The 27,936-nt window shown below is 56.1% G+C and overlaps 5 protein-coding genes across 9 annotated transcripts; 4 read left to right on the top strand and 1 right to left on the bottom strand.

The window, feature by feature from the left end:
* Positions 1 to 4,094: 4,094 nt before the first annotated feature.
* On the top strand, positions 4,095 to 6,710 carry CLDN7 (claudin 7). 4 transcript variants are annotated; one of them, XM_041770645.1, is made up of 6 exons: positions 4,095 to 4,364; positions 4,543 to 4,620; positions 4,875 to 5,138; positions 5,865 to 6,029; positions 6,151 to 6,235; positions 6,332 to 6,710. In XM_041770645.1, the coding sequence occupies exons 3-6, from the start codon at positions 4,916 to 4,918 to the stop codon at positions 6,492 to 6,494; spliced, it is 636 nt and encodes a 211-aa protein (XP_041626579.1). In that variant the 5' UTR covers positions 4,095 to 4,364; positions 4,543 to 4,620; positions 4,875 to 4,915; the 3' UTR covers positions 6,495 to 6,710. The 4 variants fall into 4 exon arrangements, with proteins under 4 accessions (XP_041626579.1, XP_041626577.1, XP_041626578.1 ...); XM_041770643.1 differs by having other exon boundaries at positions 4,096 to 4,364; positions 4,543 to 5,138; XM_041770644.1 differs by lacking the exon at positions 4,095 to 4,364 and having other exon boundaries at positions 4,413 to 4,620.
* Positions 6,711 to 6,965: 255 nt separating this feature from the next.
* ELP5 (elongator acetyltransferase complex subunit 5) lies at positions 6,966 to 12,918 on the bottom strand. Its single transcript, XM_041770640.1, has 8 exons — positions 12,774 to 12,918; positions 12,566 to 12,626; positions 12,393 to 12,473; positions 10,100 to 10,320; positions 8,801 to 8,982; positions 8,192 to 8,287; positions 7,967 to 8,067; positions 6,966 to 7,335 (listed from the first exon to the last, which is right to left on the bottom strand). Exons 1-8 carry the CDS (start codon positions 12,814 to 12,816, stop codon positions 7,221 to 7,223), a joined length of 900 nt encoding a protein of 299 aa, XP_041626574.1. The 5' UTR covers positions 12,817 to 12,918; the 3' UTR covers positions 6,966 to 7,220.
* A 391-nt stretch (positions 12,919 to 13,309) lies between these two features.
* CTDNEP1 (CTD nuclear envelope phosphatase 1) lies at positions 13,310 to 19,628 on the top strand. The gene is made up of 8 exons (XM_041770641.1): positions 13,310 to 14,132; positions 16,693 to 16,759; positions 16,859 to 16,977; positions 17,190 to 17,261; positions 17,694 to 17,810; positions 18,029 to 18,140; positions 18,610 to 18,694; positions 18,981 to 19,628. Exons 1-8 carry the CDS (start codon positions 14,031 to 14,033, stop codon positions 19,039 to 19,041), a joined length of 735 nt encoding a protein of 244 aa, XP_041626575.1. The 5' UTR covers positions 13,310 to 14,030; the 3' UTR covers positions 19,042 to 19,628.
* Positions 19,629 to 20,640: 1,012 nt separating this feature from the next.
* LOC121499686 (GABA type A receptor-associated protein) lies at positions 20,641 to 22,671 on the top strand. Its single transcript, XM_041770646.1, has 4 exons — positions 20,641 to 20,850; positions 21,414 to 21,492; positions 21,632 to 21,750; positions 22,201 to 22,671. The coding sequence occupies exons 1-4, from the start codon at positions 20,761 to 20,763 to the stop codon at positions 22,264 to 22,266; spliced, it is 354 nt and encodes a 117-aa protein (XP_041626580.1). The 5' UTR covers positions 20,641 to 20,760; the 3' UTR covers positions 22,267 to 22,671.
* An 832-nt stretch (positions 22,672 to 23,503) lies between these two features.
* PHF23 (PHD finger protein 23) lies at positions 23,504 to 27,930 on the top strand. 2 transcript variants are annotated; one of them, XM_041770639.1, is made up of 5 exons: positions 23,504 to 23,769; positions 25,366 to 25,397; positions 25,577 to 25,669; positions 26,209 to 27,046; positions 27,132 to 27,930. In XM_041770639.1, exons 1-5 carry the CDS (start codon positions 23,736 to 23,738, stop codon positions 27,344 to 27,346), a joined length of 1,212 nt encoding a protein of 403 aa, XP_041626573.1. In that variant the 5' UTR covers positions 23,504 to 23,735; the 3' UTR covers positions 27,347 to 27,930. The 2 variants fall into 2 exon arrangements, with proteins under 2 accessions (XP_041626573.1, XP_041626572.1); XM_041770638.1 differs by lacking the exon at positions 23,504 to 23,769 and adding an exon at positions 24,681 to 24,774.
* Positions 27,931 to 27,936: the final 6 nt, after the last annotated feature.

Genomic DNA, 27,936 nt, shown 5'->3' with positions numbered 1-27,936 from the left:
ATTTATTTATTTATGATAGTGAGAGAGAGAGAGAGAGAGGCAGAGACACAGGCGGAGGGAGAAGCAGGCTCCATGCAGGGAGCCCGATCTGGGACTCTATCCTGGGATTCTAGGATTGCGCCCTGGGCCAAAGGCAGGTGCCAAGCTGCTGAGACACCCAGGTATCCCCTATTGAGATATTTAAAAAATTTTTTTTAACTTTTCAAAAAAATTTATTTTTTTTTTGAAAAGAATTTATTTATTTAGCCATGAGAGACACAGAGACACAGGCAGAGGGAGAAGTGGGCTCCTCACAGGGAGCCAGATGCCGGACTTGGTCCCAGGACCCCAGGATCATGCCCTGAGCCCCATGAGGCATCCCTATTTCCCTGTATTATTGGTCAAGACCTCTGGGACTTTGTCCAAACAAAAGGGATAACAGTGACCTTCTTTGTCCTTTTACCAAAAATAAAAGAGATGAGTCTAATACTTCTTTATCAGGTATACAAATTTCCTTTCTAATCTTTGTTTGCTAAAAGTTCTTATCATCAGTAGGTGTTGGACCTTATCAAATGCTTTTTAAAATTACCAATTGAGGGGATCCCTGGGTGGCTCAGCGGTTTAGTGCCTGCCTTCGGCCCACAGTGTGATCCTGGAGTCCCAGGGTCGAGCCCCACATCAGGCTCCCTGCATGGAGCCTGCTTCTCCCTCTGCCTATGTCTCTGCCTCTCTCTCTCTCTCTCTGCCTCTCTCTCTCTCATGAATAAATAAATAAAATCTTTAATTAAAAAGAAAATTATATGGTTATCTCAATTGGTAATTTTATTTTTTTAGGCTTACTTTCCTTATTTCCCAATTTATATCCACAATCTAACACATAAAACATTCTCATGCAAATATATTAAATCATTTCTCTCTGTTCTTAGCAAAATCCCAATCCTGGTTAAGTTCGCCCATCCATCTATTTGCTCCTTGAACCCAACCATTCACCTGAAGCTACTAGAGCAAAACAACCACAGTGATGTTGACTGGTCACACTTTAACTCAGTGGCTCTTAACTGGGACCCATTTTGCCTGTCCCTTCATTTGGACATTTGGCAATGTGTCTGGAGCCATTTTGGATTGTCACACTGGGGCACAGAGGAGGGTTCTATGGCATCTCATCAGTGCAAGTCAACGATGCTGCTAAATGTCCTATAATGCACAGGACAGTCACCTACAACAAAGAATTATCTGCCCCTGGGGCGCCTGGGTGGCTCAGTTGGCTAAGCATCTGCCTTCATGCCTCAGCTCATGATCCTGGAGTCCTGGGATTGAGCCCCACATTTGGCTCCCTGGTCAGGGGGGTGTCTGCTTCTCCCTCTGCTCCACCCCACCTCATGCTTGTGCGCGCTCTCTCTTTCTCAAATAAATAAATAAATAAAATCCTTTTTAAAAATTCAAAAAAATTATCTGGCTACAAATGTCAAAGGTACTGGGGTTGAGAGATCCTGCTTTAAATTAATACTACAAAGTTGCAAAGGCTAAATTGACATGGGATCCCAGCACTTGGACATTCCCTTTACTTACAACATGGTTTTTTCTCTCGGCTGGCTCCTTATTTTATGGTGACTTCCTGGGAAGTTCTCCCTGATGTCTAGAGTGGACCCAACCTCATCACACTGCCTGTCTTATTGCCTTTAAAACATGCACCATGTTCTTTTTGTCCCTGTGGTCTTTCCTCCCTCTAGAATCTAAGTGACATGAGTGCAGTGTCTTCATCTCTCCTGTTTTGGCGTCAAGCATGGTGTCTGGTACGTTATCCAGGAACACGGAAAATATCTGCTGAGCAAGTAAATGAAGATATTGTTCACTTTTTGTTTCTTCATTCGTTCATCAAATATTTATTGGCGATAAACCCAGACACATCAACAGTGGGAGACTGACATTGAATAAATAATCACGCAGAGTAAATAGTTTGAAACCGTGATATGATAAGAATTTTGAAAGTTAAAGCTGGAGTAGTGGTGATATGACTCAGTCTGGGGCGGGTGGTCAGGCCAGGCTTTCCAGGAGAAGTGATATATGAGCTGATCCCTCAGGGATGAGTCGGGTAGAGGAAGGCAGGTCAGGAGCACAGAGAAGAGTATCCAGGCATAGGGAACAGGGTGTGTGAAGGGTACTTTGGTGTGTGGGAAAGTAATAGATGTCATGAGTGGAGAGAAGGCCAGTGGGGCTGAGGCCCGGTCTGATAAGCCACAATATAGCCTTTATTTGCCAAATCCGTGGAGCAAGAGGAGCAGAGGCATGACATTGGAAGATTTTAAGGATTTAAAAAAAAAAAGATTTTTATTTATTTGAGAGAGAGAGAGAGAGAGAGAGAGCAAGCAAGCACAAGTAGGAAGAGCAGTACCAGCTGAGCAGGGAGCCCCACGTGGAACTCGATCCCAAGACCCGGGGATCATGAGCTGAGCTGAAGGCAGATGCTTCACCGACTGATCCACCTGGCCACTTCAATTTCAAGGATTTTAAATTTCTTTTTTTAAAGATTTGATTCATTTATTCATGAGAGACACACAGAGAAATGCAGAGACACAGGCAGAGGGAGAAGAAGGCTCCCTGCGGGGAGCCCGATGAGGGACTTGATCCCAGGACCCTGGGATCACGCCCTGAGTTGGAGGCAGACACCCACCAAGCCACCTGAGTGCCCCAATATTAAGGATTTTAAACTGAAAGTAGCAAGACCTAAGTTTGAAACACACACACACACACACACACACAAGTTTCCTTCCGGATAATGGATTTTGGAAGGACCAGCAGGGAAGCAGCGATGCTGGTTTGGAGGCACTTGTGGTGCGCAGGCAGGGGGTGACAGTGGGTGGGCCTGAGGTAGTGGCAGTGAGCTTGGAGACAAACTGGGTATAGGATGGTAACAAGAAACATATCATTTTGGAGCCGGAAAGCACCTTAACAAAACCCAACTCACCATTAATCAAAAAAGTAGAAAAATAAAAACGAACAACAAAGAACTCATCGAAGTCTGCATTTTGTAGAAGTGCAGGGAGATGAGCTCAGTGCCGGGGCCCTTTAATATTTTTACTGCATAAAAGGAGAGCCTTATGGAGAAATGTTTCAAAGGGGAAGAAAAACGGAAAATGGGAGAGAGTGGAGGTAAAGAGAAAGAGAAATGGAGAAGAAGATGGGAAGGTGTGAGTCCAGGAGTGGGAGCAGAGGAGAGGAGGGTGCGGAGGGCTCTGGGCGAGGGGGCAGGGGTGTGGTGCAGCTGGGCTCCGGAGAAGGGGCTCCAAGGGCGACTCAGAAGGGTGCGGAATGGGACGGAGGAAAGGCAGGCAGGGGAGATGACACGAGGCGAGGGCGGGATGAGCGATTGGAGACACTTGGTAGAGATGTCCACAGGGTGGTGGGGGCAACAGTCTGGGAAGCGTGGGAACAGAAGCCCAAGGGCCACCTGGGGTTCTGAGGGCAGCATCCAAGGCCACCGGGGAGCTGGGTGTTAGGGAGACAGTGCCACCAGAGAATGGGAAGCGCGCAGTCAGGTCCGGGCTGGAAGGAAAAGGAAACATGTGTAGTAGGGCTGGAGGGAGGGGGAAGCCAGAAAGTGGATGGGTTCTGGAAAGATTCCAAGGGAGGGGAATGACAGGTGTGGCCAAGAATCTGACCCAGGCCTTACCCTGCTCCCCACCCTCTGCTGAACTTCTGGCCTCCGAGTTTTTGTCCTTTTGCTAGGAAGGAGCTTCAAGGCAGGGAGGACGGTGATCGCTGGTGGGGGTGGGGCGCAAAGGGCCCAGGCAAGAGTTGTGTCAGGGACAGAGATTGGCTCGGAGAGCCACGAAGATGGGGGTATCGGGGCGCCCTGCCTGGGAGCGGGATGTCAGCAGGAGGGCAGCACAGAAGGAGGTGGGCAGCGGGTGCAGGGCGGTGGCTCTGGGCATGGAGACTCCCAGGAGGGTGCCGAAGGCAGCAGGGTTCTGAGGATTGGAGCTGGGGCTCCTGAAGCTGGGGACGGTTGGGATAGCCAACTGAAAAAAAAGAGCAGAGGGTGGGGGTGAAAGTAGGGCAGGGCCAGGAATACACCTCGAGTAGAAACCAAGAGTACCGGCGGGAGGGGGGGCGGTAGGAGGAGACGAGGAGCCCAGAGCGTCCCTCCACAGCTCTGGTTCCATAGTACCTAGGCTCACCTGCTGGGGAGAGGGGAGGGGGCACCCTGGCTCCCGAGGGAAGTCCTGTGTCCAGGGGCTGACTTCGAGCGTGGAACTCCCAAGAAGCCTCCACCTCCTCCCCACCTGCGTCCCGAGCCGGGCCAGAGAAGGGGCGTGACCCTGGCGCTCAGGTTTCTTCCTCTTCACCTGGGCCCGGAGGGGTGGGGGCCAGGACTTCCGGCTCAGGTGAGTGTCCCTTCGGTGACGTCAGGTCACCCTCGGCCGCCCCTCCGGTCCCGCCTGCCCCGCGCTCCCGGTGCCGGCGGGGGCGCGCCCCTGACGCCCTACATATACTCAGGTGCGCTGCACCTGTCCGCTCGCACCTGCCTGCTCGCGGCTGAGCAGCCTCGCCCTCTCCCTGCAGCCCCAGGTCTCCCGCCCAGGGCACTTTGGGGACCTCCAGCCCCCAGGACCGCGCGGACACTGCCCGGCTGCCTTTTGTGTGAGTAGGGTCGCCCAGAGCCCCAGAGGGGACCGCCCGGCCTTCGCGGATCGCTCTTTGGACCCCCGGTCCTCCAGCGGAGCCTCTTCCTCGAGCTGAGACCCTCGCCCCGCCGGAAGGATCGATTTATTTTCTCCGGGTGACAAAAAGATTTGGGATCACCCGACCCAAACCTTCTCTTTGGGTGACTTAAGACTCCGCCGCAAGTTGTCTTTCCGTGGGGCCGCCCCCAAATTTGCTTTGTTTCACCGCAGGGTCGCTCACCCGGCGTCCCCAACCTCTTCCGAGGGCGAACATGGCCAACTCGGGCCTGCAGCTGCTGGGCTTCGCCCTGGCCCTGGTGGGCTGGGCGGGCCTGGTGGCGAGCACCGCCATCCCGCAGTGGCAGATGAGCTCGTACGCGGGCGACAACATCATCACGGCCCAGGCCATGTACAAGGGGCTGTGGATGGAGTGCGTGACGCAGAGCACCGGCATGATGAGCTGCAAAATGTACGACTCGGTGCTGGCCCTGTCGGGTAAGGCCGCGGGGCCGACGGGGCGGCCGAGCCGGGGCGGGGTGCGGGGTGCGGGTGCGGGCTGCCGCGGCCCGACGCCCGGGGTTGCTGGGGAGCGGGTGGGGAGGAGGAAGCGGAAGCGGCCGCGGCGGGCAGGGGCGCGGGAGGGCCGCGGGCCCGGGTTCCAGCGGCTGCTCGTCGGCCTGCGCCCCGGCCGGCTGCGCGCCCCTTGGACCCTCCCCCGCCGCCCCGCGCAGGTGGCGGCCTCCGCCTCCCGCCCTTTTCTCCGGGACAGAAGGTGGCGCGCGGCGGAGGCCGCAGGGTCGGCGAGGGGCCGTGCGCTCCGTCAGACGGGCCGCCGCCGGCGGCCTGTAATCTTATCGGCCGATTAGCTGAAGCCACAAACCCGGTGGCCACGATAGCGGGGTCAGCGCTGGGCCGCGGGCCAGACCGTGTGGCCCGCGGGGGTCTCCGGCACCGCCTCCGCTCCCTCCGCTGGGCCCGTCCTCCCCTTCCCCCCCATACCCCGGGCAGTTTCATCGAAACCCTTGCGCCCCGGGCGGGTCCCATGGCCGGGAGAGGGCGGGGCGGGGCGGGAAGGCCGCGGAGCCGGGAGGGGCGGGATCCACCCGCTTGGTCCGAGGCCGCCGGAGGGGCCCCAGGCCGGAGGGGCCCCAGGCTGGCGGCCCGAAGGCGGGAGCCGTGCACACTTCCCGCAGTGAGGGCGTCCTTTCCCCTGCTCCGCAGCGGCCTTGCAGGCCACCCGTGCCCTGATGGTGGTGTCCCTGGTGCTGGGCTTCCTGGCCATGTTTGTGGCCACGATGGGCATGAAGTGTACCAACTGTGGGGGAGACGACAAAGTGAAGAAGGCCCGAATAGCTATGACCGGAGGCATCATTTTCATTGTGGGAGGTGAGCAACAGGCCCCAGGTGGGCTCAAGGGCTTTCCCCTTGTGTCCTGGAGCAAGGGTGCACCAGGTGCTGGTTTGGGGTCACCTAATACACCCGAACCACTGAACCACTCTATCTCCAGGTCTTGCTGCCTTGGTAGCCTGCTCCTGGTACGGCCACCAGATCGTCACGGACTTCTACAACCCCCTGGTCCCCATGAATATTAAGTAAGTATGAGAGCCCTGTCTCCTGAGGGGACATAGGTATACGTTCCTGGTGTCTGGAAAGGCAGGATTTCTGACCCCAACCCCCTCTCTCCGTAGGTACGAGTTTGGTCCTGCCATCTTCATTGGCTGGGCAGGGTCTGCTCTGGTCATTCTGGGAGGTGCCCTGCTCTCTTGCTCCTGTCCTGGGAGCGAGAGCAAAGCTGGGTACCGTGCACCCCGCTCCTACCCTAAACCCAACTCTGCCAAGGAGTACGTGTGAGCTGGGACCCCCCCAGCCCCAGCCTGGCAGCCTCTGGTGTGCCCAGGTGCTGAAATGACCTGGGGCAGAGCTCAGCCCATGGGTGGGGTGTGGAACTGGAGCCTCGCCTCATCACCCCACACACCATGTACAGTTCCCAGGGTGGGGGGGGGGGTGGGGAGACAAAAAGGGAGGATGTGCTTTTTGTACAGTAATAAAAAAAGTATGTTTTGGAAAGTACGTTTCTTTTTTTTCCCGGTCAGGGCCTTTACTTTCTTCCACCTCAAATCTTTGCGGGGAACCTGGAACCTTTAAATGTACCGGCTTCCGCTTAAAACATGTACTGTTCTCTCTGCGCCACTGTTCCTTGTCACTCAGGCCCCAACACTGCCCACTGACTCTAGAAGACTGAGGTGCTTGGCTTCCCTCACCTCTTCCCATTCTTCAGTCCCTTCCACTCCCAATTCTTGTTTGAACAGCTACCAAAGCTGCTTTTTCAGTAGAAAAATAAAAATTTTATTTCGTGGGGAGGGGAGGGGTTCCCATTTTCTTCACCTTCCCCTAACACCCCCCTCCCACCTTTTGTCCTGATGGGAAGCTACTCTGATTTATGGGTCATGGGGCAGGGCCCCCACACCAGGGAACAAGGTGGGGGCAGGGACAGGGCAAGACCAAAGCAAACAGCCAAAGGATGGTTATGGGTCCAAGGTCTTTCCCCTCCAATTCTAGGCCAGTCCAACCCGCCAGTCAAACATCCAGGTCATCATCTGGGTCCTCTTGGTCCAAGTCATCATACACATCTGGCTCATAGAAGATGTTGCTGGTAGCCTGACTCGGCCCAGGACGCAGGAGAGCCTGCTGCCTGAGGACAGAGAAGGGGAGAATTGGTGTTGGTGAGGGTGGGTGATGGGTCACATCTGTGTACTCTTCCAGGTGACTGACTCCTCCTCTTTGCCCTCCAGGTTTTCTTGCTCCGAGTCCCTTTCCCCAACCTCCCCGTTTAGTTAGTACCAAAGCACCATTTGGTACGGGATAGAGACTCATACCGCTCTCCTAATGACACTTCAAGTTCTTAGCAGCTTGAGGGCAAGGATCCTGCCACTCTTGCTTCACCCACCCACACACTGGACAGAGAACAGCAGGCATATACTGAAGTCATTATTAACCTGTCTTTGCCACACCCATCTAGCTTCCTGTCCTCCCAGCACTCTTGCCTAGAGATCTGTAGGGCCACTTCCCCGGGGTCTGGGCTGGCCAGCCTCAGATTGCTCTGTGACCCGAGGCTCCAATGCACAGAAAAAAGACATAAAGGCCCCTTTGCCTTGTTGGGAGTAGGAGTGGATAGCGAACCACTCCCCAGACTTGTCTCTGGAGGTGGACTTCAGCCCCTATGAAGTCTGGGAGGTTAATCAATAACTAGCTATCACTCCCATCCCAAGCCCACATGTGGGGCTCTACTCAAGAACCCAGGTGCCTAGCACCCCCAACCTTACTTTTCAGAGCTGAACTGGAAGGGCAGTGTCAGGCTGTCTTTAGCTTCTCTCTCTTTCTTGGACAGGTGAAGGTTAAAGGTCAAATGAGTTGTGGGCTCCACCTGTAGGTACAAAGGATGCTGCCACTCTGCCTCAATGCTGGAATCCCTGACCACCCCCAACCTCTCTGCAGGTTTTATTCCTCCATCTCCATTCCCTTATTCTGGCCCTGGCACCCCTAGGTACCGGGGGTATGTGAGGATCTGGGTGGGGCTGGGACTCTAGTGGGGGTCCCTCTTGGAGATCCAGGCTGAAGTCAGGCAGGATGGAGAAACACTGAGTCTGGGGAGAAAAAAAGAGTATTAACAGAAAGGTGTTTTCCACCCTATGAACCAAACAAGGGAGAACTCGGATCTAATGGCCCCAGGCCCCAATCTTCTATGTAATGGGCTGCTTATGGCACCTGCTCTTCCCTCCTCAGCCCTCCTTCCAACCACTCCATCGGGACTCATTCCTCCTTCCCCAGGAACTGTTCCCAGTCTTTCCTCCTTTGCCGTTTCTTGGAAGCTGACACTTCTTCTTGGTTAAGCTCACAGAATCCGAGTCAGGCAACCTTGACTTCAAATCCCGGCTCTACCAGTTACTCTTTGGAGCTCTGGGTAACCTTCCCCGAGCTGCTAAATGGGTATAATAAAACAATCGACCTGACGGGGTAGCTGTGAAGATTGAATGAGGAAAATGACAAAACGATGAATGCAGGAAGTACTCCATCATGTCAGCTCTTACTGCTTTTCCCATCCGAATGCCCCTTGTGGGTGACCCCAACCTCCAGTGGTCGCCTGGGGTTCTCCTGACCTGGTGGGTTGGGTGCTGGCGGGGCCTCTGACAGAGGATGTGGGCCAAGGCCTGGCCTGCTGTCCCACTCAGGGTCACTTCAGTCTGGGCCAGGCTGCTCAATGCTCCCATGGGGCCTGGGCCATGAAGCTCCATGTGTAGCAGGCCTAGCACACGGACAGGCTCCACGGGGGGGCTGCCACCTGGAGGGGCAGAAGGGTAGGGCGCGAAGGGCAGTGGGGAACCTGCAGGACAGCAGCCTGGAATCCCACAGTAAGGCAGGAGCACACGAGGTGAGGCCCACCTTCCATGGCGCCTCTGCCAGTCCTGCCTCCCCTGGGCTAGTCTCACCTCACCCCTTCAGCCCTCACCTCACCAGGGCCAATCTGATCATGGCCCACGCTGACCTCAGTCCCAGCAGCCTCTTCCTCACGGCCTTCAGGATGCGGTTAACACCTTCCCCCTCTGATCTCTGCCTCATCTCTGATGCACAGAGCTACTTGCAGGCTTTGGAACTATACACTAGGATCCCAGTTGGATCCACTCCCCAGGGGATCCTTTGGCTCCCTCCCTTTCTGGGAGCATCTACCACGCGTCAACATACTGTACCAGATACTTTCACGTTTTAATCCTTATGAGGCCCAGCATTTTTAGGTTGAACCACGTGAAATTGCTACCACTTGACATCTGTCCCTATCTGACCTGCAGAAACAGTATTAGGATGAACCATCTGGAATTGCTATCAATTCACACCCCCCCCCCCATCCTTTTATAGAGCAAACTCAAACACTGAGATATCAAACACCTTAACACCAAGCTGGGTGTCCGGCTCCAAAGTCCACTGCAGAACCCACAGGATACTTCAGGCTAGTGCCAGGGCCCCTGGCCTGGCCAAATTTGCCTAGCCAACTGCTTGCTCTTTAGGACATATCTTTCCTCAAAACATACTGCCTGTTCCTCTATCGTCATGGCTGCTATCAGACTATCTAGTAATTGCTTATTTACCTGTCTATATCCCTTATGGAACTTTGAGTGGGAATCTGACTACACTTAGCCTTTATCTTCCTATCGTCTACTATTGTACCTGACATATTACATGATATCATATCTGTTCAATGAATGAAACCAATGAGTAAGAAAGAACTTCGTGGAAAAATAAAGTCATCAGTAGATGGCAATTGTGGCAGTCTAGAATGAAAACAATTATTAGAGATAGAATAAGGCCCAACTGGAAATTTCTAATATGGTTTTTCTTAGGATGGAAAAGGGCTTGTTCCTTGGCAGGGGAAGGCATATAAGAAGAACGAAGGGGAGTCTCACCAAGGGGGGAATGCTGCTGGCTCAAGGCACACAGGGCTTGGCAGAGGGTGGTACAGGGGAGGTGCAGCAGCAGCCAGCTCAGTGAATCGAGAGCAATGGTGACAGGACCAGGCTCTGTCCTTTTGCACAGGGCTCGCAAGGCTCCCAGGGGTCCCCCTGGAAGGGCTCCTCCAGCCTGTGACCAGTTGAAGGGGTCTCTGAAGAGGTCATGGTAAACCAGCCTGCAGAGGGAAAACAGGAAATAACTTAATACTGCCCTCCTTCCCTCAGTCCTGACTTCACCCTGTGATCTTCAGGGCTCTGGTCTTCTGACTTAATATCCTAAATGTCAGTGGAAGGTAACCCTGAAAGATAGAACGTCGTGATTGACAGCATAGACTTTGGCATCACAAAGCCTTGAGCTCCAAGGTTGGCTTTACTATGCACCCAAAGTCACCTGATAAATTAATGTGAGATTGGGTTCTGTTTGTAGAATAGAGATATCCCACCACTTGATCTTTACAACAATGCCTGACACATAGTAAATGCTTCATAAATATTTGCTATCATCATCAAAATCAACTATTTCCTGAGTAGTGCTTAAAACGTATCATTCCCTGGACAGAGAGAGAGAAGGCAACACGACACATGCTTCCTGCTGATAAAACAGCTTAGAGACCATAAGAATTAAGTCACTCGGAACTACGTACTAATACAATAGCAGTGCAGATAAAGGAGTCTGGCATGGCTTAGAAATCCCGGGATTTTGGGGATCCCTGGGTGGCTCAGCGGTTTAGTGCCTGTCTTTGGCCCAGGGCGTGATCCTGGAGACCTGGGATCAAGTCCCACATCAGGCTCCCTGCATGGAGCCTGCTTCTCCTTCTGCCTGTGTCTCTGCCTCTCTCTCTCATGAATAAATAAAACCTTAAAAAAAAAAAAAATCCTGGGATTTTTAAGGATTCGTGGTGGTCGAACTCCTTCCCAGACACCTCCTATCTTTTGCTTCTCTTATGCCATTTTAACATAATTTATCCCAAGATCTGATTCAAAATTAGGGTTGAACAGACAGATGTAATCTAATGAGCTCTCCAGACCAAATAGTAGTCTTTGCAAGCAGGCACACGGGTGGGTTCAGGAGCCTCCTGACCTCCTCACCACATCAGTCTGTAACTCCTGGAAATTCCACCTGCTGGGGTCCTTTTACTCTTGTCCTTTGAGCACACCCTGAAAACTGCAGGGGTTTTCCTCCTGGTTGATCTCCAGGCTGTCCCCTTCTGTCTCCATATCAGCCACTGGAATAGTCTAACAGGTATGATGTTATCAGTCTCCTCCCAAATTTCAAAAGGACTCTCACTGCCTTTAGGATAACATCTGAACTCCTCTCCACGCTAAGAACCTTTACTACAAGGTACCTTTTTATCTGTATGGACTCAGGAAGCTCTTCCACCTCCCACAAACAGCATGCTTTCACATACATCCCTAATTTTGCACAGGCTGTTTCCTCTGCCTCTAGAACAAACTGCTCAGAAGCTTGCAGCTAGGTAGAGTTGATCCAGGTTTGGAATCTATGTCTGGATTGATCATCATGATATTCTGAATAACCCAAAAAAGGTAGAGTATATTCATTTTACTTAAAAAGATTTTATTTTTGGGTGCCTGGGTAAGCTTAGTCGGTTAAGCACCTGCCTTCGGCTCCAGTCATAGTCATGGGTCCTGGGATGGAGCCCCATGTCCAAATCTCTGCTCAGCAGGGAGTCTGCTTCTCCTTTGCTTTTTCCCCTTGCTCATGATCTCTCACTCTCAAATAAATAAAATCTTAAAAAAAGAGACAAGCAGAGGCATAAGCAGGAGAAGCAGGCTCCCTGCAGGGAACCTGATGAGGGACTGGGTCCCAGGACCTGGATCACAACCTGAGCGAAAGGCAGATACTCAACCACTGAGTCACCCAGACGCCCCAAAATTTTATCTTTAAGTAATATCTACACCCAAGGTGGTGCTGGAACTCACAACTCTGGGACTGAGAGTCACAGGCTCTGCCCACTGAGCCAGCCAGGCCCCCGGAACATATTCATTCTCATCTTCCAAGACACTAAACTCACAGCCTTTTATCACGCTCTATTTCTCTCTCAGCTTCTACGGTCTATTCTCTGGATTCTCCAGATACTCACCACTCCTCACCTCTTAGGAATCTCCGCCTCCTGAAAGCCCCTTACCCACACCTCCGATGCCTATCTGCACACCAGGTCCTGAGCTTGCTGCTATAGACAGATATCCTGAAGAGACCCCACACCCAAGGCACTCTCTCCCAACGTACCGGCTGTTGATACTGGAGTCGAAACCTTCACGAAACTCGTCCTCGCTCACCTCACAGCCCAGGATGTGAACTTGCTCCCCACTACGGCAGAGATGGAGCGTCACGGAGTGGGGCCGGCCCTCCCTCGCCCTCCTCCGTCAGGGACTTCGGGGGAGAAGCTGCGGGATACTCACCACAGCGCCGATTTCTTGACAAACGCCTTCAAGAGACTGCGCCCCTCCCACTCCACGGAGTCTGGGGACAGGAGGGGAAGGAGAAACAGCATGAGAACGCGGACGTTTCCGTCCCTGGAGACCACCCCTAGTCTAGGACGCATGGCGCCTCCTCTCCGCTTCCGCCCCGGGAGCCCGGCTCGGAACCCCCTGTACCGCAGGCCCTCACCCCGCAGCAGCACCAGGCCGCCCACACCCCACACAGACTCCATCTCCAAGGTGCGTCGGGACCCTTGTCCGGCGCCCTTTGATGCTGTCACGGCCCACAGCCCCGCCCCCTCCAGGAGAAAGGGGCGGGGCTCCCATGAATCCTCCCTCTACTGAGACACAGCCTAGTCTGGAATGAAAGGTGATTATGTGCAATATCCCGGGGGGGGGCTCACGCGGAGGGGCCCCTCCCGAGCTCCAGAGCACAGACGCCGGACATTTTTTCCACGATTAGGGCCCGAAGAGCCGTTGGGGCAGTTGTCGGTGGGAGGGGGAGGACGCCGCACGCGCCCGTCAGCCCGCCCGCCCCTCGGTGGCCAGTGACGTCACTCCGCCCCGCCCCCGCCGGTCCCGCTGCGCCCCAGGCCCCGCCCCGCCGCCCCCTTCCGCGCTTGCGCGATTCTGCGGCCTCGCTGGAGCCCGTTCCGCTCGCCAGACCCGCCCTCACAGGGGAACTTTAATCCTGGTGAAGCGACCACACGTCATCACCGGAAGCAGTGTCAGAGGGGAAGGGGGGGGGACGAAGGGAGGAGGGAGCCCTCAGGGCAGTAAAATGGCGCCTGTCAGAGTGGGAAATCGAGCTGCAGAGGCTGCAGCCCCGATCCCCAGCGGCTAAGGCACCCCCGGCCTCGGGGAGGGGGAGGCCGCCTCGGCCCAGCGGTCCGCACCCCTCGGCTCCCCCTCCCCCTCCTTCCGCTCCTCCGCTTAGCCCGCCCGTTCCCCGCCGCCGCGGCTCTGCTCGCGCCGCGGCCCCCGCCCGCCCTTTTCCGCGGGCAGCCCCCTAGCGCGCCTGCGCAGCGGGCCACCCTCCGCTTCCCCCCCCTTCCCCTCCCCCTCCCTCCTCCCTCCCTCCCTTCTCCCCGGCCCCCTCCCCCACTGCCCCCTCCCCCAATTCTCCATCCCCTTCCCTCCCGGTCTCGGAGGACCCCGTCCTAGCCCGACCCGTCTCGGCCCGCAACCCCCGCGAAGCCGACGGTGCCACTCCCCGCCCATGTGGGCCCCCGCGGGCTGCCCACGCCTGTCCCCCAGCTCCCGGTTCCGCTGGGCTTTCCCCTCGCCGGGGGTGGCTTTCTAAGCCGCCCGCTCCGCGCCCCTCTCTGCAGCCTTTCCTGCCACTCGGGGCCCCCGTTCCCCCTCCCGGCGGCGGGGGGCTGCCCCCGGGGGGCTGGCGGAGCTGGGCCGCGGGGGCCCCGGGGCCGGCGGTGCCGGGGTCATCGGGATGATGCGGACGCAGTGTCTGCTGGGGCTGCGCACGTTCGTGGCCTTCGCCGCCAAGCTCTGGAGCTTCTTCATTTACCTTTTGCGGAGGCAGATCCGCACGGTGAGCCTGGGTGGGCGCTGGTGGCGGGCGGGGGGGGGGGGGACCCATGTCAGACCTGCTCACGGGGTTTCGCAAAGTGTCGGGCCTCTGTTGGGGCTTCGGAACGGAGTCCTGGCGGCGGCTTTTCCCGTTAGAGGATGGGGGCACCCTCAGCCGGGCGTGGGGTGCCGTGGGGAAGGGGCGGCCCCCCCAGTAGGGGAACCGAGATGGGGGGTGCTGTCGGGGACAGGATTTGGCAACTCTCGGGGGCTGGGGTGGTGGGTGGGGCGCCCTTTAAGGAAGCCGGAGTTGTTGTTCAGGAAACCAAGAGGAGGGGAACACCTGTTTGCTGGCACCGGCTGTGTCGACGTGGTTTGCGGAAGACCCTCCTGCTACCGGGAACCTCCGTGGGTGTTAGGTCTTGTAACAAGGAAGAGCCAGGCTTCTGTGTCAAGGGTAGGGGTGGGTGGGAGAGCCTCTGTGACAGGCCTTGGCTGTGAAGGAGAGACCCCTGTGGGTCGCTTCACAGGGACTCCTCCAAAAAGGGCCTGGAAACTTATTTCAGAGCGTAGGGATCTGGATTTATTGACACCCTAGGACGGAGAAAGATGCTTTTATGTTAGGATTCAGGGAAGGGAGCACCTTCACGTTTGGGTATCTTTATGGGCAGATAGCGCTTGTCAGTTGTAGACTGGAAGCTGTGGCCACACTTGCCTCTCCAGGAGACCCCAGCAATTGTGGGGGATGCTGAGGGCAGTAAAGAGGTTGTCTATGCCCCAGTATCTCTGGGTTGCCTTCCCTGGAGCTTTTCTCCAAGGTCAAAGCTCCACAAGCTAACATCATCTAATGAACGTACTCTTGTGTTTTCATCTGAGAGTGGGGAGAATTCAGTAAGCTGAGGTGCAGAAGTTCTCTGGTCTGTCCTCTTTGGTGGACCTCAGTAAAACTTAGAAGAATAAAAGCAGCGAGGGCCTGCCTTGGCCAGAGGATTTCCAGAGAGCCCTTGGTGGTGGTGGTGGTGGTGGTGGAGGTGGAGGTGGTGGACTTACTGACCTGGGGAAGGGGATCTGGTCTGGGATTCTGTGTCTCCCTTCCAGTCTAGTCTATTTCCTGATTTAGGGTGAAGATTGTTTCTAGGTTGTCATACTCAGGCAGGGCTGTTTCCCTGAGACACCTTAGCAGCCAAGAATTTGGGGTCAGAGATGCTGAGATGTGTGTGAGATGTGAGCTCCTGGGGTTCTCTTTACACATTAACTACTGTTCTCTCTGCCTGGCCTTGCTTGGAGCACACCCCCTTCTCTCCTCCACTCCCTGGATGCAGGGAGTAGCGCTGCAGCCCATCCAGATGCTAGTTATGAGCAAAATTGCTCTTTGCTGGGGCAGCAGTGACCCCACAGCCTTTTGTCTTCCTTTCCTTCTCTCCCAGTCTGCTTTTGGCCCCCACCCCCTTCCTGGCAGATGTTTGGAGCATTCCCTACATGCCCAGCATGTGCAACCCGAGATAGCAGGGCAGGACACCCGAGCTGTTGCGGCCCTCATCCCAGCCCCAGGGAGAAAAGAAGGGCAGATGCCTTGGCATTAAGGGGAGAGGGCCCTGTGGTTTACAAAGGGGGAGCACCTGGTTCTGGTGAGGCTCAGGCCTAAGGATGGACCAAAGAGGATTTGCAGAGGAAGGGATCTCCTAGGTTTGCGTGGGAGAGATTGTAGGGCTAGAAACAGGAGCCTCTAGAGAAGACCTGGAGAAGCAGGAAGGTTGAGGTGATGATGTCCTTGTCCCTTCCTCACCTCTGTCATGGCCCTTCCTTCACCCTAGCCTTCCTGATACCCTGTCGGTCATCCAGGCGGGTGGGACTTTCCAGTGCTCTGTGCCTTACCCTGGGTACCGGAATAAGGAGGCAGGTCAGAGGCCTGAGGTTCTCTGCCACTTGTGACTTGGCTAGGAGAGACAGAAGTGGACAGGTGGCTGGTTAAAATAGGCCTGGTGGCCCCCAGCCAGAGGAACTTAGCTGACCTGACAACCCCTGGATTCCCTCATCCTCCCTTCCCCTTAGGTACCCAAAGACTTCCTCTCAGGCCACTAAGGTTCCCAATGGGAGGTAATGGGAGCTGTCACAAAGAATGCTTGGGCTAGAAGTGCAGAGGGCCATGCGTTTCTTTGTTCTGGCACAGCACACTAGTATCGTGGTCAAGAGGGCAGGTGCCTGGGTCGAACGGCACTGGGGTCATCCCGCCTCCACCCCTGCAAGGACCCTGGTATTAACTGAGCATCTGTGCATATGTCCTCACACCATGTGTGCTTTCATGGATACAATAGTGATAGAGACAACATGCATGTTGTGGAACTTTCATTCTAAATGGGGGGACAGGCAACCAGATAAGATCATTCTTAGCTTGCAGTCTCACACAAGCTATTTAACCTGGCTAAACCTCGGAGATGAGATGCTGCTGTTATCAGTATTATCATTATTATTACTACGGTTTTGAGGATTGAATGAAATAATCCTCAGTCACTTTCAGGATGCCTATCATATGGTAAAGGTTCCTTGTCAAGGGTTCTAATTCCCTCTCTTGATATTTTTAGGTAATTCAGTACCAGACTGTTCGATATGACATCCTTCCCTTATCTCCCGTGTCCCGGAATCGGCTAGGTGAGTGTGCTGGCTGGGAAGATTCCTCTAGGGTGAGGTAGGGTTCAAGATGCGGGCTGGAGGTTAGTTGCTATCGTCATCCTTGGCATTGTGGCTCAGGTCAGGTGAAGAGGAAGATCCTGGTGCTGGATCTGGATGAGACACTTATTCACTCCCATCATGATGGGGTCCTGAGGCCCACAGTCCGGCCCGGAACGCCCCCTGACTTCATCCTCAAGGTATGTGGGGATGGGAAGTGATGCAATGGTTGTGTCTGTTACCCGTTCAGACCTGGGCTTCCTTTGCCAATCCCAGAGCATCTTGTCCCTGTCCCCCGGCAGCAGTGGCAGCCTCAATGAGGGAAGCAGGCAATGGAGTGGTGGGGGTGTCTTTTGGGCCTGTGCTCTGGTGCTCAGGACCATCCCCCAAGCCCTTCCCTGTTTCTCTGCAGGTGGTAATAGACAAACATCCCGTCCGGTTTTTTGTACATAAGAGGCCCCATGTGGATTTCTTCTTGGAAGTGGTGAGTTTGTAGAAAATACAGGGAGTTCTGTGACGAAGGAATGGTTTTAGGGCTCTGTGAATTTAGCTGATTCGGAGGAAGCACGGGCTAAGGAGAAATGGGTACGACAGTTTTAGAGAGGAGAGGTTGTGGGACAGTCAGAGGAGGTTAGAGGACGGCTGGCTGGCTTTCAGCAGTTTGGGTTCATTTGTTGTGCTTATGTAATTCTGTTCTTCCTTGGCCTGCCTGCTCTTTAATTGTTGCATCCCTGAATCTTAAGGGTGCACGGTGCCTAGGACTCTTGAGTTTGGGGGTTTTCAGAGTTTTGTGTTCTCAGAGATGTTTGATGTCGTTGAGAGGCCCCAAGAACCAGGCGGGAAACCTAGTGCAGAACTGTATGTCTAGAGGAACAGTCCCCTCTTCTGACGCCTCCCTCTTCCCGCTCAATCTCAGGTGAGTCAGTGGTATGAGCTGGTGGTGTTCACAGCAAGCATGGAGATTTACGGCTCTGCTGTGGCAGATAAACTGGACAACAGCAGGAGCATTCTCAAGAGGAGATACTACAGACAGGTGAGGGGCTGAGAGGAAGCTTGGCAGGCAATCCACCAGGGAAGGATCTGAGTTTGAGGCAGCTGCCCTGGAATGGGATCCTGGAGGGAGGGTGGCAGGGGGAGGCATATACCACCTAATTCCCTTGAGGGAGTGGGTTGGCCGAGGGCGAGGTTGGGACTGGGCAGCAGTCACAGGGCCGAGTCTCCTCCTGATGCCCAGCTCGCCCTTCCCTCCAGCACTGCACTTTGGAACTGGGCAGCTACATCAAAGACCTCTCTGTGGTCCACAGTGACCTCTCCAGCATCGTCATCCTGGATAACTCCCCAGGGGCCTATAGGAGCCACCCAGGTATGCAAGAAGGCGGCCAGTCTGGTAGGAACTGCAAGTGGTTCTGAGGCAGCATTCTGAAAGCCAGGAGCCTGGGATTCCTGGTTTACTGTAGGTCAGGATGCAAGGGGTTTCTTTTACATGAGATGTCCCTCTTCCCCGATATATCCCTTTCATAGGTCATGTTGCTCAGTCCAAATTTGCTTCAGGTGAGACACAGGGACAATGAGTTTGCCTAGAAGCCAGCCTCACGCTAATGTGAGATATGGTGATTTAAAGTTAGTTTTATTTTGGAGGATGAATCAGGAAGGTTTCATTTAGGCTGCTGAGTTTGGGGGGGCAGGGGAGGAACCTATTTGAAAGCAATGATCCCCATTCCCAAATAAAAAGAAAAATCAAAAAAAAAAAAAAAAAAAAAAAAGAAAAAAGGAAAATCAGCCTGTCTCTTGAACTGTTTTTTCTCATGTGCATTTATTTTCATGTGTCCTAGACAATGCCATCCCCATCAAATCCTGGTTCAGTGACCCCAGCGACACCGCCCTTCTCAACCTGCTTCCAATGCTGGATGCCCTCAGGTAAGGGAAGCTAGACACTTAGGTTTCTGAGGAAAAGAGGTGGGGGATCCCAAGAGGGAATAAATATATGTCCTGTTTGACTTATTTATCTCTTTTCCCTTAAGAACTTAGCATTTGAACCCAGGCCTTCTTACAGTAAAGCTCATCACTTTTAGCCAGTGGGTTTTGGGCAAACTGGACCTCAGTTTCATGTGAGAAAAGTGATCATTTTGCCCCACATCTCCAATGAGGCTGCCTAACGCTAGTGTTTTGAGGACTCTACCAATGCAAGTTATTGTCGTCCCAGGTTCACCGCTGATGTTCGTTCTGTGCTGAGCCGAAACCTTCACCAACATCGGCTCTGGTGACAGCTGCTCCCCCTCCACCTGAGTTGGGGTGGGGGGGAAAGGGAGGGTGAGCACTCGGGATGCCGTCTGATGCCCTGTCCCATGGTGAGGACTGTCTGGGCAGGGTCTGCCCCTCCTGCCCCTCTCTGCCCTGGGAGCCCTGCACTCCACATGGAGTTTGGATGGACACATGGGTCAGACTCTGCAGCAGCCTCACTCTAACTTCGTGTTCGCACTCCCTGGAAACCCCAGACTGGGACATAAGCGGAGACCCAGGAGAGTCCAAACTGTCTGGTGGAGACAGGACTGGCCAGAATGACACACAGACATTCGGTAATCCGGGAGGCTCAAAGAAAAGCCAAGCCAGCTTTGTTGTGATTTGATTTTTTAAAAACTCTTGTACAAAACTGATCTAATTCTTCACTCCAAGGGCTGGGCTGTGGGTGGGAAACTGGGATTTTGGGCCACTGGATTTTCCCCAAACTTGTCCCCGTGCCCCCGACCTTTCCCTCTACATTCCCTTCTTCCTATACTCTCTCAGACCTGTAACCGGCGCGCTCCCTTTTTCTTTCCTCTTTTAAACCATGCATTATAACTTTGAAACCAAAGCTGCCCTAGGTCCTTCTCTCAGGGTTGGGATATGAGGGGAGGAGTCTTTGTTCACATCCACCCTGGCCCTCCGAAGCGGAGGCTGAGGCCCGAGGAGGCCCGAGGGTCAGGGAGCAGCGGTGCTGGCTCCGGAGGAAGGAGCAGGGAACGAGTCGACCTTTGGCGGGAAGGGTCTCGGCCGCAGGATGGGTGCCCTGGGTGGGGTCGGAGGGACAGCCGTGGGTCCCGGAGAACCGGAGCTGCAGGGCAGGAAGAAGCCGCGGTCCGTGAGCACGCGCACCGACGTGGACGCAGAGTGCCCCGGCCCTCGGCCCCGCCCCCTCCACTCCCGCCGGCGCCCCTCCCCCCGCGGCCGGCTCTACTTCCCGTGGCCGCCACGTGACGCTCCGCCCTTCTCTGAGATCACATGACTTTCGTTGCTGCCAGTGCCGAATGTGTTCCTCCGCGCTGACGTAGTCCCTACCTTTCGGACCTCCTCTCCGGTCCCCATTGGTCCACTCCTCCTTGGAACCTAGGCGTTCTGTGCGTTTCTGCGAATACCTGTTTCGTGTCTGCCCTCCTTTTTTTCCCGGAGATCCAGCTTCCCCGTTTGGGTACTACTTTGTTTTGGAGTCAGTAGCCGCCTTCGGCGTACCGACGCGTTTCGTGAATAGCTGTCCTTAAAATTCTCTGCTCCCCCCCGCCCCTTTTCACCTTGTATCCGAAAAGACTTTTCGGAGCACCAAGCCTCAGAATACAATCGGCAGTTCCGAGCCCTTGTGCCCAGCTCGGTGGGGCATGGCGGAATGTGGGTTTTCGGTTATTTTCGACCATAGCCCAGACCAACCACCTTGGCTACGTCGGCTGCGTAGCCCTCAAGCTGATTCCAAAGCGATTACGCAGGCGGCGTGAGGGGGGCGGTCAGTAGGTGGTGCTACGCCGGCGGCGTGAGGGCCGTTACTCTAGTAGCGTAACCCAGCGGGCGGGGCGGCCCCGACGGCCGGGGGCGGGGTTGGTGAATAGGGAAGTGGCGCAAGTCCCGGGATCGCTCCGCTGAGTCCGCCCGCGCGTCGCCGCCGTCGCCGCCGCCCCCCGTCCCGGCCCCCCCCGGGTTCCCTCAGCCCAGCCCGGTCTAGCCCGGTCCCCGGGAGGATGAAGTTCGTGTATAAAGAAGAGCATCCGTTCGAGAAACGCCGCTCTGAGGGCGAGAAGATCCGAAAGAAATACCCGGACCGGGTTCCGGTGAGAACCGTAGCCGGGGCCGCGGACGCGGGGCGCTGGCTCTGACGCCACAGCCCGGCTTGGGGTCCGGCGGAGCAGCGCGGGCATCGGGCTGCTGGCGGGGGTAGCCGGGGACCGGGCCAGGGGCTGCCGTGTCCGGGAGCGGAGGTTGGAAGGAGCGGGGCGGCGAGGGAGCTGGGGGTCGGGGGCCGCTGCTGGCCGAGGGAGACGTGGGGAGTGCTGGGGAGGCTGCAGGGAGTTTGACAGTCGGGGCTTCCCATGGCCACCTCCCAGCTGGCCGGCTCGTCGAGGCCGACGCTGTCGTCGGCCCGCACGAGCTATGCCTGCCTGATTAAGATCCTTGTTTATTATGACGCCCAGCCGGGGGATCCGGGATATCGAGGTGAGCCTGACGCTGCGGGGTCAGGATGTCTATGCTTGAGGCTGCACCGCGTGTTCCCAGACAAAGAAAAACGAGTTGGATGGCTTGGGGTGCTAGCAGTTTTGTTCCTGGAGTTCTCGACGGGGTGACTGTGGGGCTGTACCCCCTCGATGCTTCCTAATTTCCGTCTTTCTTTTTCTAGGTGATAGTAGAAAAGGCTCCCAAAGCTCGGATAGGAGACCTGGACAAAAAAAAATATCTGGTGCCTTCTGATCTCACAGGTGGGAACCTGACACCCAGGTTTGCTGCCTGTGCGTGGGGGTGCAGGGTCGGTGGGAAGATGCTGCCTCCCCGTAGTGACTGCTCTTCTGAGGTCTTGTATGATCTCTGTGACTTTATCGTATTTTGTCTCTTTGGCAGTTGGTCAGTTCTACTTCTTGATCCGGAAGCGAATTCATCTCCGGGCTGAGGATGCCTTGTTTTTCTTTGTCAACAACGTCATTCCACCCACCAGTGCCACAATGGGTCAGCTATACCAGGTATGGTGACTGGGAAGGAGTCAGGGGCTCCGCAGAGGTGTTGGAAGAGATTTTCAGGTCAGCAGTTCTTGGACTAGCTGGCTGGCTCTCAGTTTTACGTGTGACCTCAAAATTTTGAGGGTAGTCCCAGGTTGAGGGCTTGGATAAAGACTTTGGGAATAGAAGGGAGAACTACAGCAGTGCTTTGGATCCACTCTCTTGTCCACTTTCCCCACCATCCCAAGGCAGCAGATTTTGAAACAGTTTGAGATCTTTTTGCCCAGGACTAATGCCAGGGGTAATTTTGTTGGTTGCTACGGCCTGGAGCAAATGAGTGAGTATGAGTCAGGGCACTAGTGTTTGGGGGTCTTCAGAAAGAACGGGCTTTCCAAAAAACGTGTCTGGGCAGTGGGTGGTTCACGTGCCCACAGCCCCAACGTCTGAGTGCCATAGTTTTCTGCCTCCATCCAGGAACACCACGAAGAAGACTTCTTTCTATACATCGCCTACAGTGATGAAAGTGTCTACGGTCTGTGAAGCTGCTGCCCCTGACGTGGGGGGGTCCTGTTCTACAAAGACAGAGGTGGCCCCCATCCTCGACCTACTCCTTCTTTGGGCTCATCCCTCACCTCCCTTTGTTGGGACCTGCACTTCCTAATGTTTGAGGCTCTCCTCCAGGCTCATGGGGGAGGTGGCTTCTTGGACCTCTCCTTTCTCCCCTTCCTCTTCGACCTTTCCCACTCTGCTCTAGACTTCTTGATTGTCCGTCTCTGTCACATCCGGTGATTGTTTTGGTTTCTGTTCCCTAACTGCCCAAGGGGCTCAGAACCCCAACATTCCCTTCCTCTCATTACCTTCATTTTTGGGGGTAGAGGGAAGGGACTGAAATTGTTGGGGGGAAGGGAGGAGGCACATCAATAAAGAGGAAACCACCAAGCTGAACTGGATTTTACTTTGTGTTGCTTCCCGCCCCTTTTTTCCTAGTTGTCCTCTGGTGGGGAGAGTGGAGGTTGGAGGGGCAGTAATCCTACATTCTGGTTTATTCTGTTGATATTGGGTTACTGCTTGCGCAAAAATATTTTTGTTGTAATCGAATACTTCCGAGTATCGGGTCACGAAACTGTACTTTTATATATGTGTGTATTGGGTCCCAATGTAAAAAATACAGTGGCTTTTGTTTTTTGTACTTTGGGTTCCTGGGGAGAAAGTAAGTATCCACTTTAGATAAATGCACCCAAGTTTGTTACAGCTTTTGGATGAAAGAAGAGATTTTCGTGCGTGGGAGCCAGTCAGAGGACTCTGTCCTGGGTTGCATTCACTTGACCAGACTTGGTGCCAGTGGGTGGAATTTAAGGGAGGGAGGAGGGAGCCATTATCATCAGGAGAACTTCATCCCCCAGCAAGCATTTCTCCGCCTGGCCGGAAGTGGGGCGGTCCCCCGGGGGAGAAAGAAGCCGCAGAATGAGGCAGTATGGTGGCCGAGAGTTCTAATCCCTTCTTTTCCTTCTTTCTTAGTCCCGCCCAGCCTACATTTCCCAGGAGCCTGCGCGCGCTCTTCCGCTCTGCCCTCTGCTCCCAATCTCCCCGCCACTCCCCGGGGGAGGGGAGCGGTTTAGTGCGCCTGCGCCGTTCCTTGGCTTGCTGGGAAGTGAAGTTCCAGAGGCCTATGCGATCCCTTTTCCGCTGGCCCCGGACGGACTACAAGCCCCATGATGCATTGTGCGTCGTCGCCCGCGAAGGGAGGGGGTAGAGGGGAGGGAGGAGAGAAGAGGAGGAGGAGGAGGGAGCAGGCGGCCGGCGGCGCGGGGGGAGGGGGCCCGGTCCGGGAGTGCGGGAGGCAGGGGTAGAGGGAGGTGGCGGCAGCGGCTAGCGGACTCGAGTCATAACCGGGCCGAGGCAGACACCTCTGTGGAGAGAGGCAGTAGGAGCACCGAGCACCGGAGGCGGCACCGGGATCCCCGGCTTAAGGGGAGGGGGGCGCCGGACCGGGAGGAGGGGAGGGGGCGATGCTGGAAGCCATGGCGGAGCCCAGTCCCGAAGGTGAGCTCTCGACCGGCACGGAGCGCTGAGCCGGTGGGAGGGGGGGCGGGCGAGGAATCAATTGGCAAACTTGGAGGTCGAGCCCCGAAGCCCGGCGGGGGAGCGCGGGGAGGGGGGTCGAGGGCCTGCCCCTGGAGCTGGGAGAGGGACGAGTTGAGAGACCTTGGTGAAAGAGGAGTGGGAGACCGGGCTGGGGGTAGTTGGAGATGAGACACCGGGAATGTGTGTGTTAGGGGGGGTGGGGAGTGGGAGCCGGAGCCCCGGAGCTCCGGGGGTTAGGGGCCGAGAGGGCCTCCAGCACGTTGGGGCCCTGGGGCCGGGAGGTTGGGGGGGGGATCGGGAGCCCGAGAGTTGTTGAGGAGGGAGGATGTAGAGGAGGACTGAGTGAGGAGCCCGGTAGTTGGCCGAGGTGGGGGAGTTTGTGGCGGCGGTGCCGGAGCTCCGGGTAGTTGCCGCTGGAGGTGGCCGGGTGATTGTTGGAGGGCTGGGCAGAGTTGTGGGGAGAAGAGGGGCTCTGGGTATTGTCTGCGCTAGGGAGACCTGGACAGGGCGGGTAGTTGTGGGGACAGAACGCCGGGAAGCGAGGAGAGCCGGGTAGTTGTAGGGGCGGTGGGGCGGTGGGGCGGGGTGCGGGGGGGGGGGTGTTCAGACCGGCGAGTTGGGGAGGGGTGTTGGTCGGCGAGGGCTGGAGCCTGAGAGTTGCGGAGGGTGAGGGGGGCAGCGGCGGCGGCAGCAGCGGGGGTTGCCGTGGAGGGAGAGAGTAGCGGGGGGGGAGTGGGCGGCCAGAGTTTAGGGGTCCGCAGTCTAGTCACTTGGTGGTGAGTACGGGGGCGGAGGGGGGGCGGCGGCCGGAGGGCTAGGAACTGGGCCCGGGGGCCCGGCGGGGAGCCCGAGGAGCTCGAGACGGGGAGGGGCCAAAGCCCCGGATGGGGGCGGAGGGACGGCGAAATTGTGGGGAGAGCGGTCGGAAGGGGCAGGTGGGGCCGTCCGAGCCAGAGCTCTCCGGTCCGTCCCGGCCGCAGAGTGGCGTTGGTTCTGTGTGCCTGTGTGTGTTGGGGGGGAGGGATGAGGGGCGCGCCGGGCCTCGTGCTCGGGCAGAAGGGGCCGGAGGGCGGGGAGCGGTTCGGCGTGGTCATCCTGGACCCTGGGGGCCGGCGGGCTGCGTGTGCGGGCTCCGAGGGCCCCGGGCGGCGGATCGCAGCCGGGCGGGAGCGCGAGGCGCTGGGCGCGTGGGAAGGGCAGGGCACGCGACGGCCGGGGCTCGGTCCGGGGAGCGGTATGGCGGGGTGGGGCGCCAAGAGATCGAGTAGACTGGAGTCGAGAGAAACCGTGAGTTGGGGGGGCGGGGCGCCAGGCCTCCGGTTGGGGGAAGGGGAGCGCTATAGCGAGGCCTGGGAGGGCGTCGCGCCCTGACTCCGCCCCTCACAGGGCGGAAGGGGGAGCAGGGGCGGGTCCAGCACAGCTGGGGACCTGCCGGCCTGGCGGGGGGACCGGAGGCGAGAGGGGGTTCGGTTCGCTTGGGACTTTCGAGGTTTAGGGCTGGGGCTTCGCACGGACTCTGCTGGTGCCTTGACTCAGCTTTTATTGCTTTCCCAGATCCACCTCCGACCCTGAAGCCAGAAACTCAGGTGAGCTTTCCTTTACCTTTGCAAGCCGGTATTACTGTCGGTGGCCCTCCCTCCCTCTTCCTCCTCCTCCTCCTCCTCCTCCTCCTCCTGCTGGTTCTAGATCGCCTACCACTGGAACTGTGCCTTCTTCGGGAAGGTCCCTCTTAAATTCCTTGTGATATAGGTTTCCTTCCTTTCAGCCTCCAGAGAAACGTCGGAGAACAATTGAAGATTTCAACAAATTCTGCAGTTTTGTCTTGGCTTATGCCGGTTACATCCCCCCTAGTAAAGAGGTAGGGACTGGGGGACAACAAGCTGAGGGGTGGTGTGCTAAGACCTTGGAAGGGTGCGAAGCAACGGGGACTGCTTTCCTTGATAGGAGAAATCTACCACATGTGAAATGGGTACCTGGTGGGAAAAATGCCCTAGGGGGTGGTATTAATGAGATAGGTGGGTTGAGTAGCAGTGAATGGCCTAGGGATGGGGGGTGTTCATGGAAGAGCCTTCTCATGCCTTTGAGGAAGCTGAAAGTGGTTCACAAATGGGGTTTTAGGAAAACCGGTAAAGAAAGAGGGCTCTGGTCTAGGGAGACAGTGCTGTCAGGCAGGGGGTTCTGGGGAGACAGCCAGGATGTGAGGGCAGAGGTAACATTGCCAAGAGGAGATACTAAGGGGAATTGGGGGGGGGCAATTATGAGTATAGTGATCTTGGGTGGCTTGGGCAGGATATTTTGGGGTCAATCTTGACCCTGGTTTTTAAGCTGGGTTTGTAGAGGGGTTGAGATGCCACTGGGCAGCTTGCTGACGCTGATCTCCCTGCCACCCCCTTCAAGGAAAGTGACTGGCCAGCCTCTGGCTCCAGCTCTCCATTGCGCGGTGAGAGTGCGGCAGACAGTGATGGCTGGGACTCAGCCCCCTCAGATCTCCGAACCATCCAGACGTTTGTGAAGAAAGCAAAGTCATCCAAGAGGAGGGCAGCTCAGGGGGGTCCCACTCAGCCAGGACCTCCAAGGTCCACTTTCTCTCGTCTGCAGGCCCCTGACAGTGCAACTCTGCTCGAGAAGATGAAGCTCAAGGACTCTCTCTTTGATCTAGATGGTCCCAAAGTGGCGTCCCCACTGTCCCCCACCTCCCTGACACACGCCTCCCGGCCCCCTGCTGCTCTCACCCCAGTACCCCTTGCCCAGGGAGACCTCTCCCAGCCCCCTCGAAAGAAGGACCGGAAGAACCGAAAGTTGGGGCCAGGAGGGGGGGCTGGCTTTGGGGTGCTTAGGAGGCCTCGGCCAGCTCCTGGGGACGGGGAAAAAAGGTCTCGAATTAAGAAGAGCAAGAAACGGAAGTTGAAAAAGGCAGACCGAGGAGATAGACTCCCACCTCCTGGGCCTCCCCGGGCACCCCCCAGTGACACAGACTCTGAAGAGGAGGAGGAAGAAGAAGAAGAGGAAGAAGAGGAAGACATGGTAGCCATGGTAGGGGGGGAAGCCCCAGCCCCCGTGCTGCCAACACCCCCTGAGGCTTCTAGGCCTCCAGCCACAGTGCACCCCGAAGGAGCCCCTCCCACCGACGGTGAAAGCAAGGAAGTGGGCAGCACTGAAACAAGCCAGGATGGTGATGCCAGCTCCAGTGAAGGCGAGATGCGGGTCATGGATGAGGACATCATGGTAGAATCAGGTGAGGTTTGGGGCCACCCAGGCTTGGCTTGGAGGGTGGGCCTGGGGCTGTTGCAGACAACACCAAGCAAACCTTCTCTCCCCAGGTGATGACTCATGGGACCTGATCACATGCTACTGCCGAAAGCCCTTTGCAGGGCGGCCCATGATTGAGTGCAGCCTGTGTGGGACGTGGATCCACCTCTCCTGTGCTAAGATCAAGAAGACCAACGTCCCTGACTTCTTTTACTGCCAGAAATGCAAGGAACTGCGGCCAGAGGCCCGGCGGTTAGGGGGTACTCCCAAGTCTGGAGAGCCCTGACATCGCCGTGCCTAGGCTGGGACTTCCATGTGACAGCATGACTTGGGAGCTGAGCCTCCGGGTCTTCGGCCTGTCCCCCTGGAGCTTGGGTATTGTCCCACTGCAAGGCAGGAATTCCCACTGGAGGCTGGTTTGGAAAGGAGTGTCTCACGTTCCAACCTTACCTTTTCTTCCCACCTTGTGGACTTGAATATGGACCTGCTGCAGTTGGGGGTGAGAGGCTGGTCCCTAGACACATAATTTCTGTCCCTTAGACCTGCCACCCTTCACTTTCTGGGCCAGGGTTGGAATTGGGGTGGAATGGGACAGCTGGCTATAAAACTCTAGTGTAAATAGAGCACTCCCCTTCATCTTTTCTTTTATCTCCCCATTTATTCTACACCGGTTGTATTTTTAATTTTGGACTTCCCCTTTTGGGCAGGGCAGCTCGGAGGTGGAGTACCAACCAGGGTCTGGCCAAGGGAGGAAGGAAAACAGGTGACGATATGTTCGCTCACCTCTTTTGTTTTTAATAATATTGGCCAGCTGTTTGTACAGACAGCCTGCGTGTTGTAAATAAAGCAGAGTGGGCTCTTTTGTGTTTATAGCCC

The sequence above is a fragment of the Vulpes lagopus genome, chromosome 10, assembly GCF_018345385.1.
Source record: "Vulpes lagopus strain Blue_001 chromosome 10, ASM1834538v1, whole genome shotgun sequence".
NCBI lineage: Eukaryota > Metazoa > Chordata > Mammalia > Carnivora > Canidae > Vulpes > Vulpes lagopus.
Note: the sequence above shows the minus strand (reverse complement) of the source record. Positions and strands in the feature narration are given on the sequence as shown.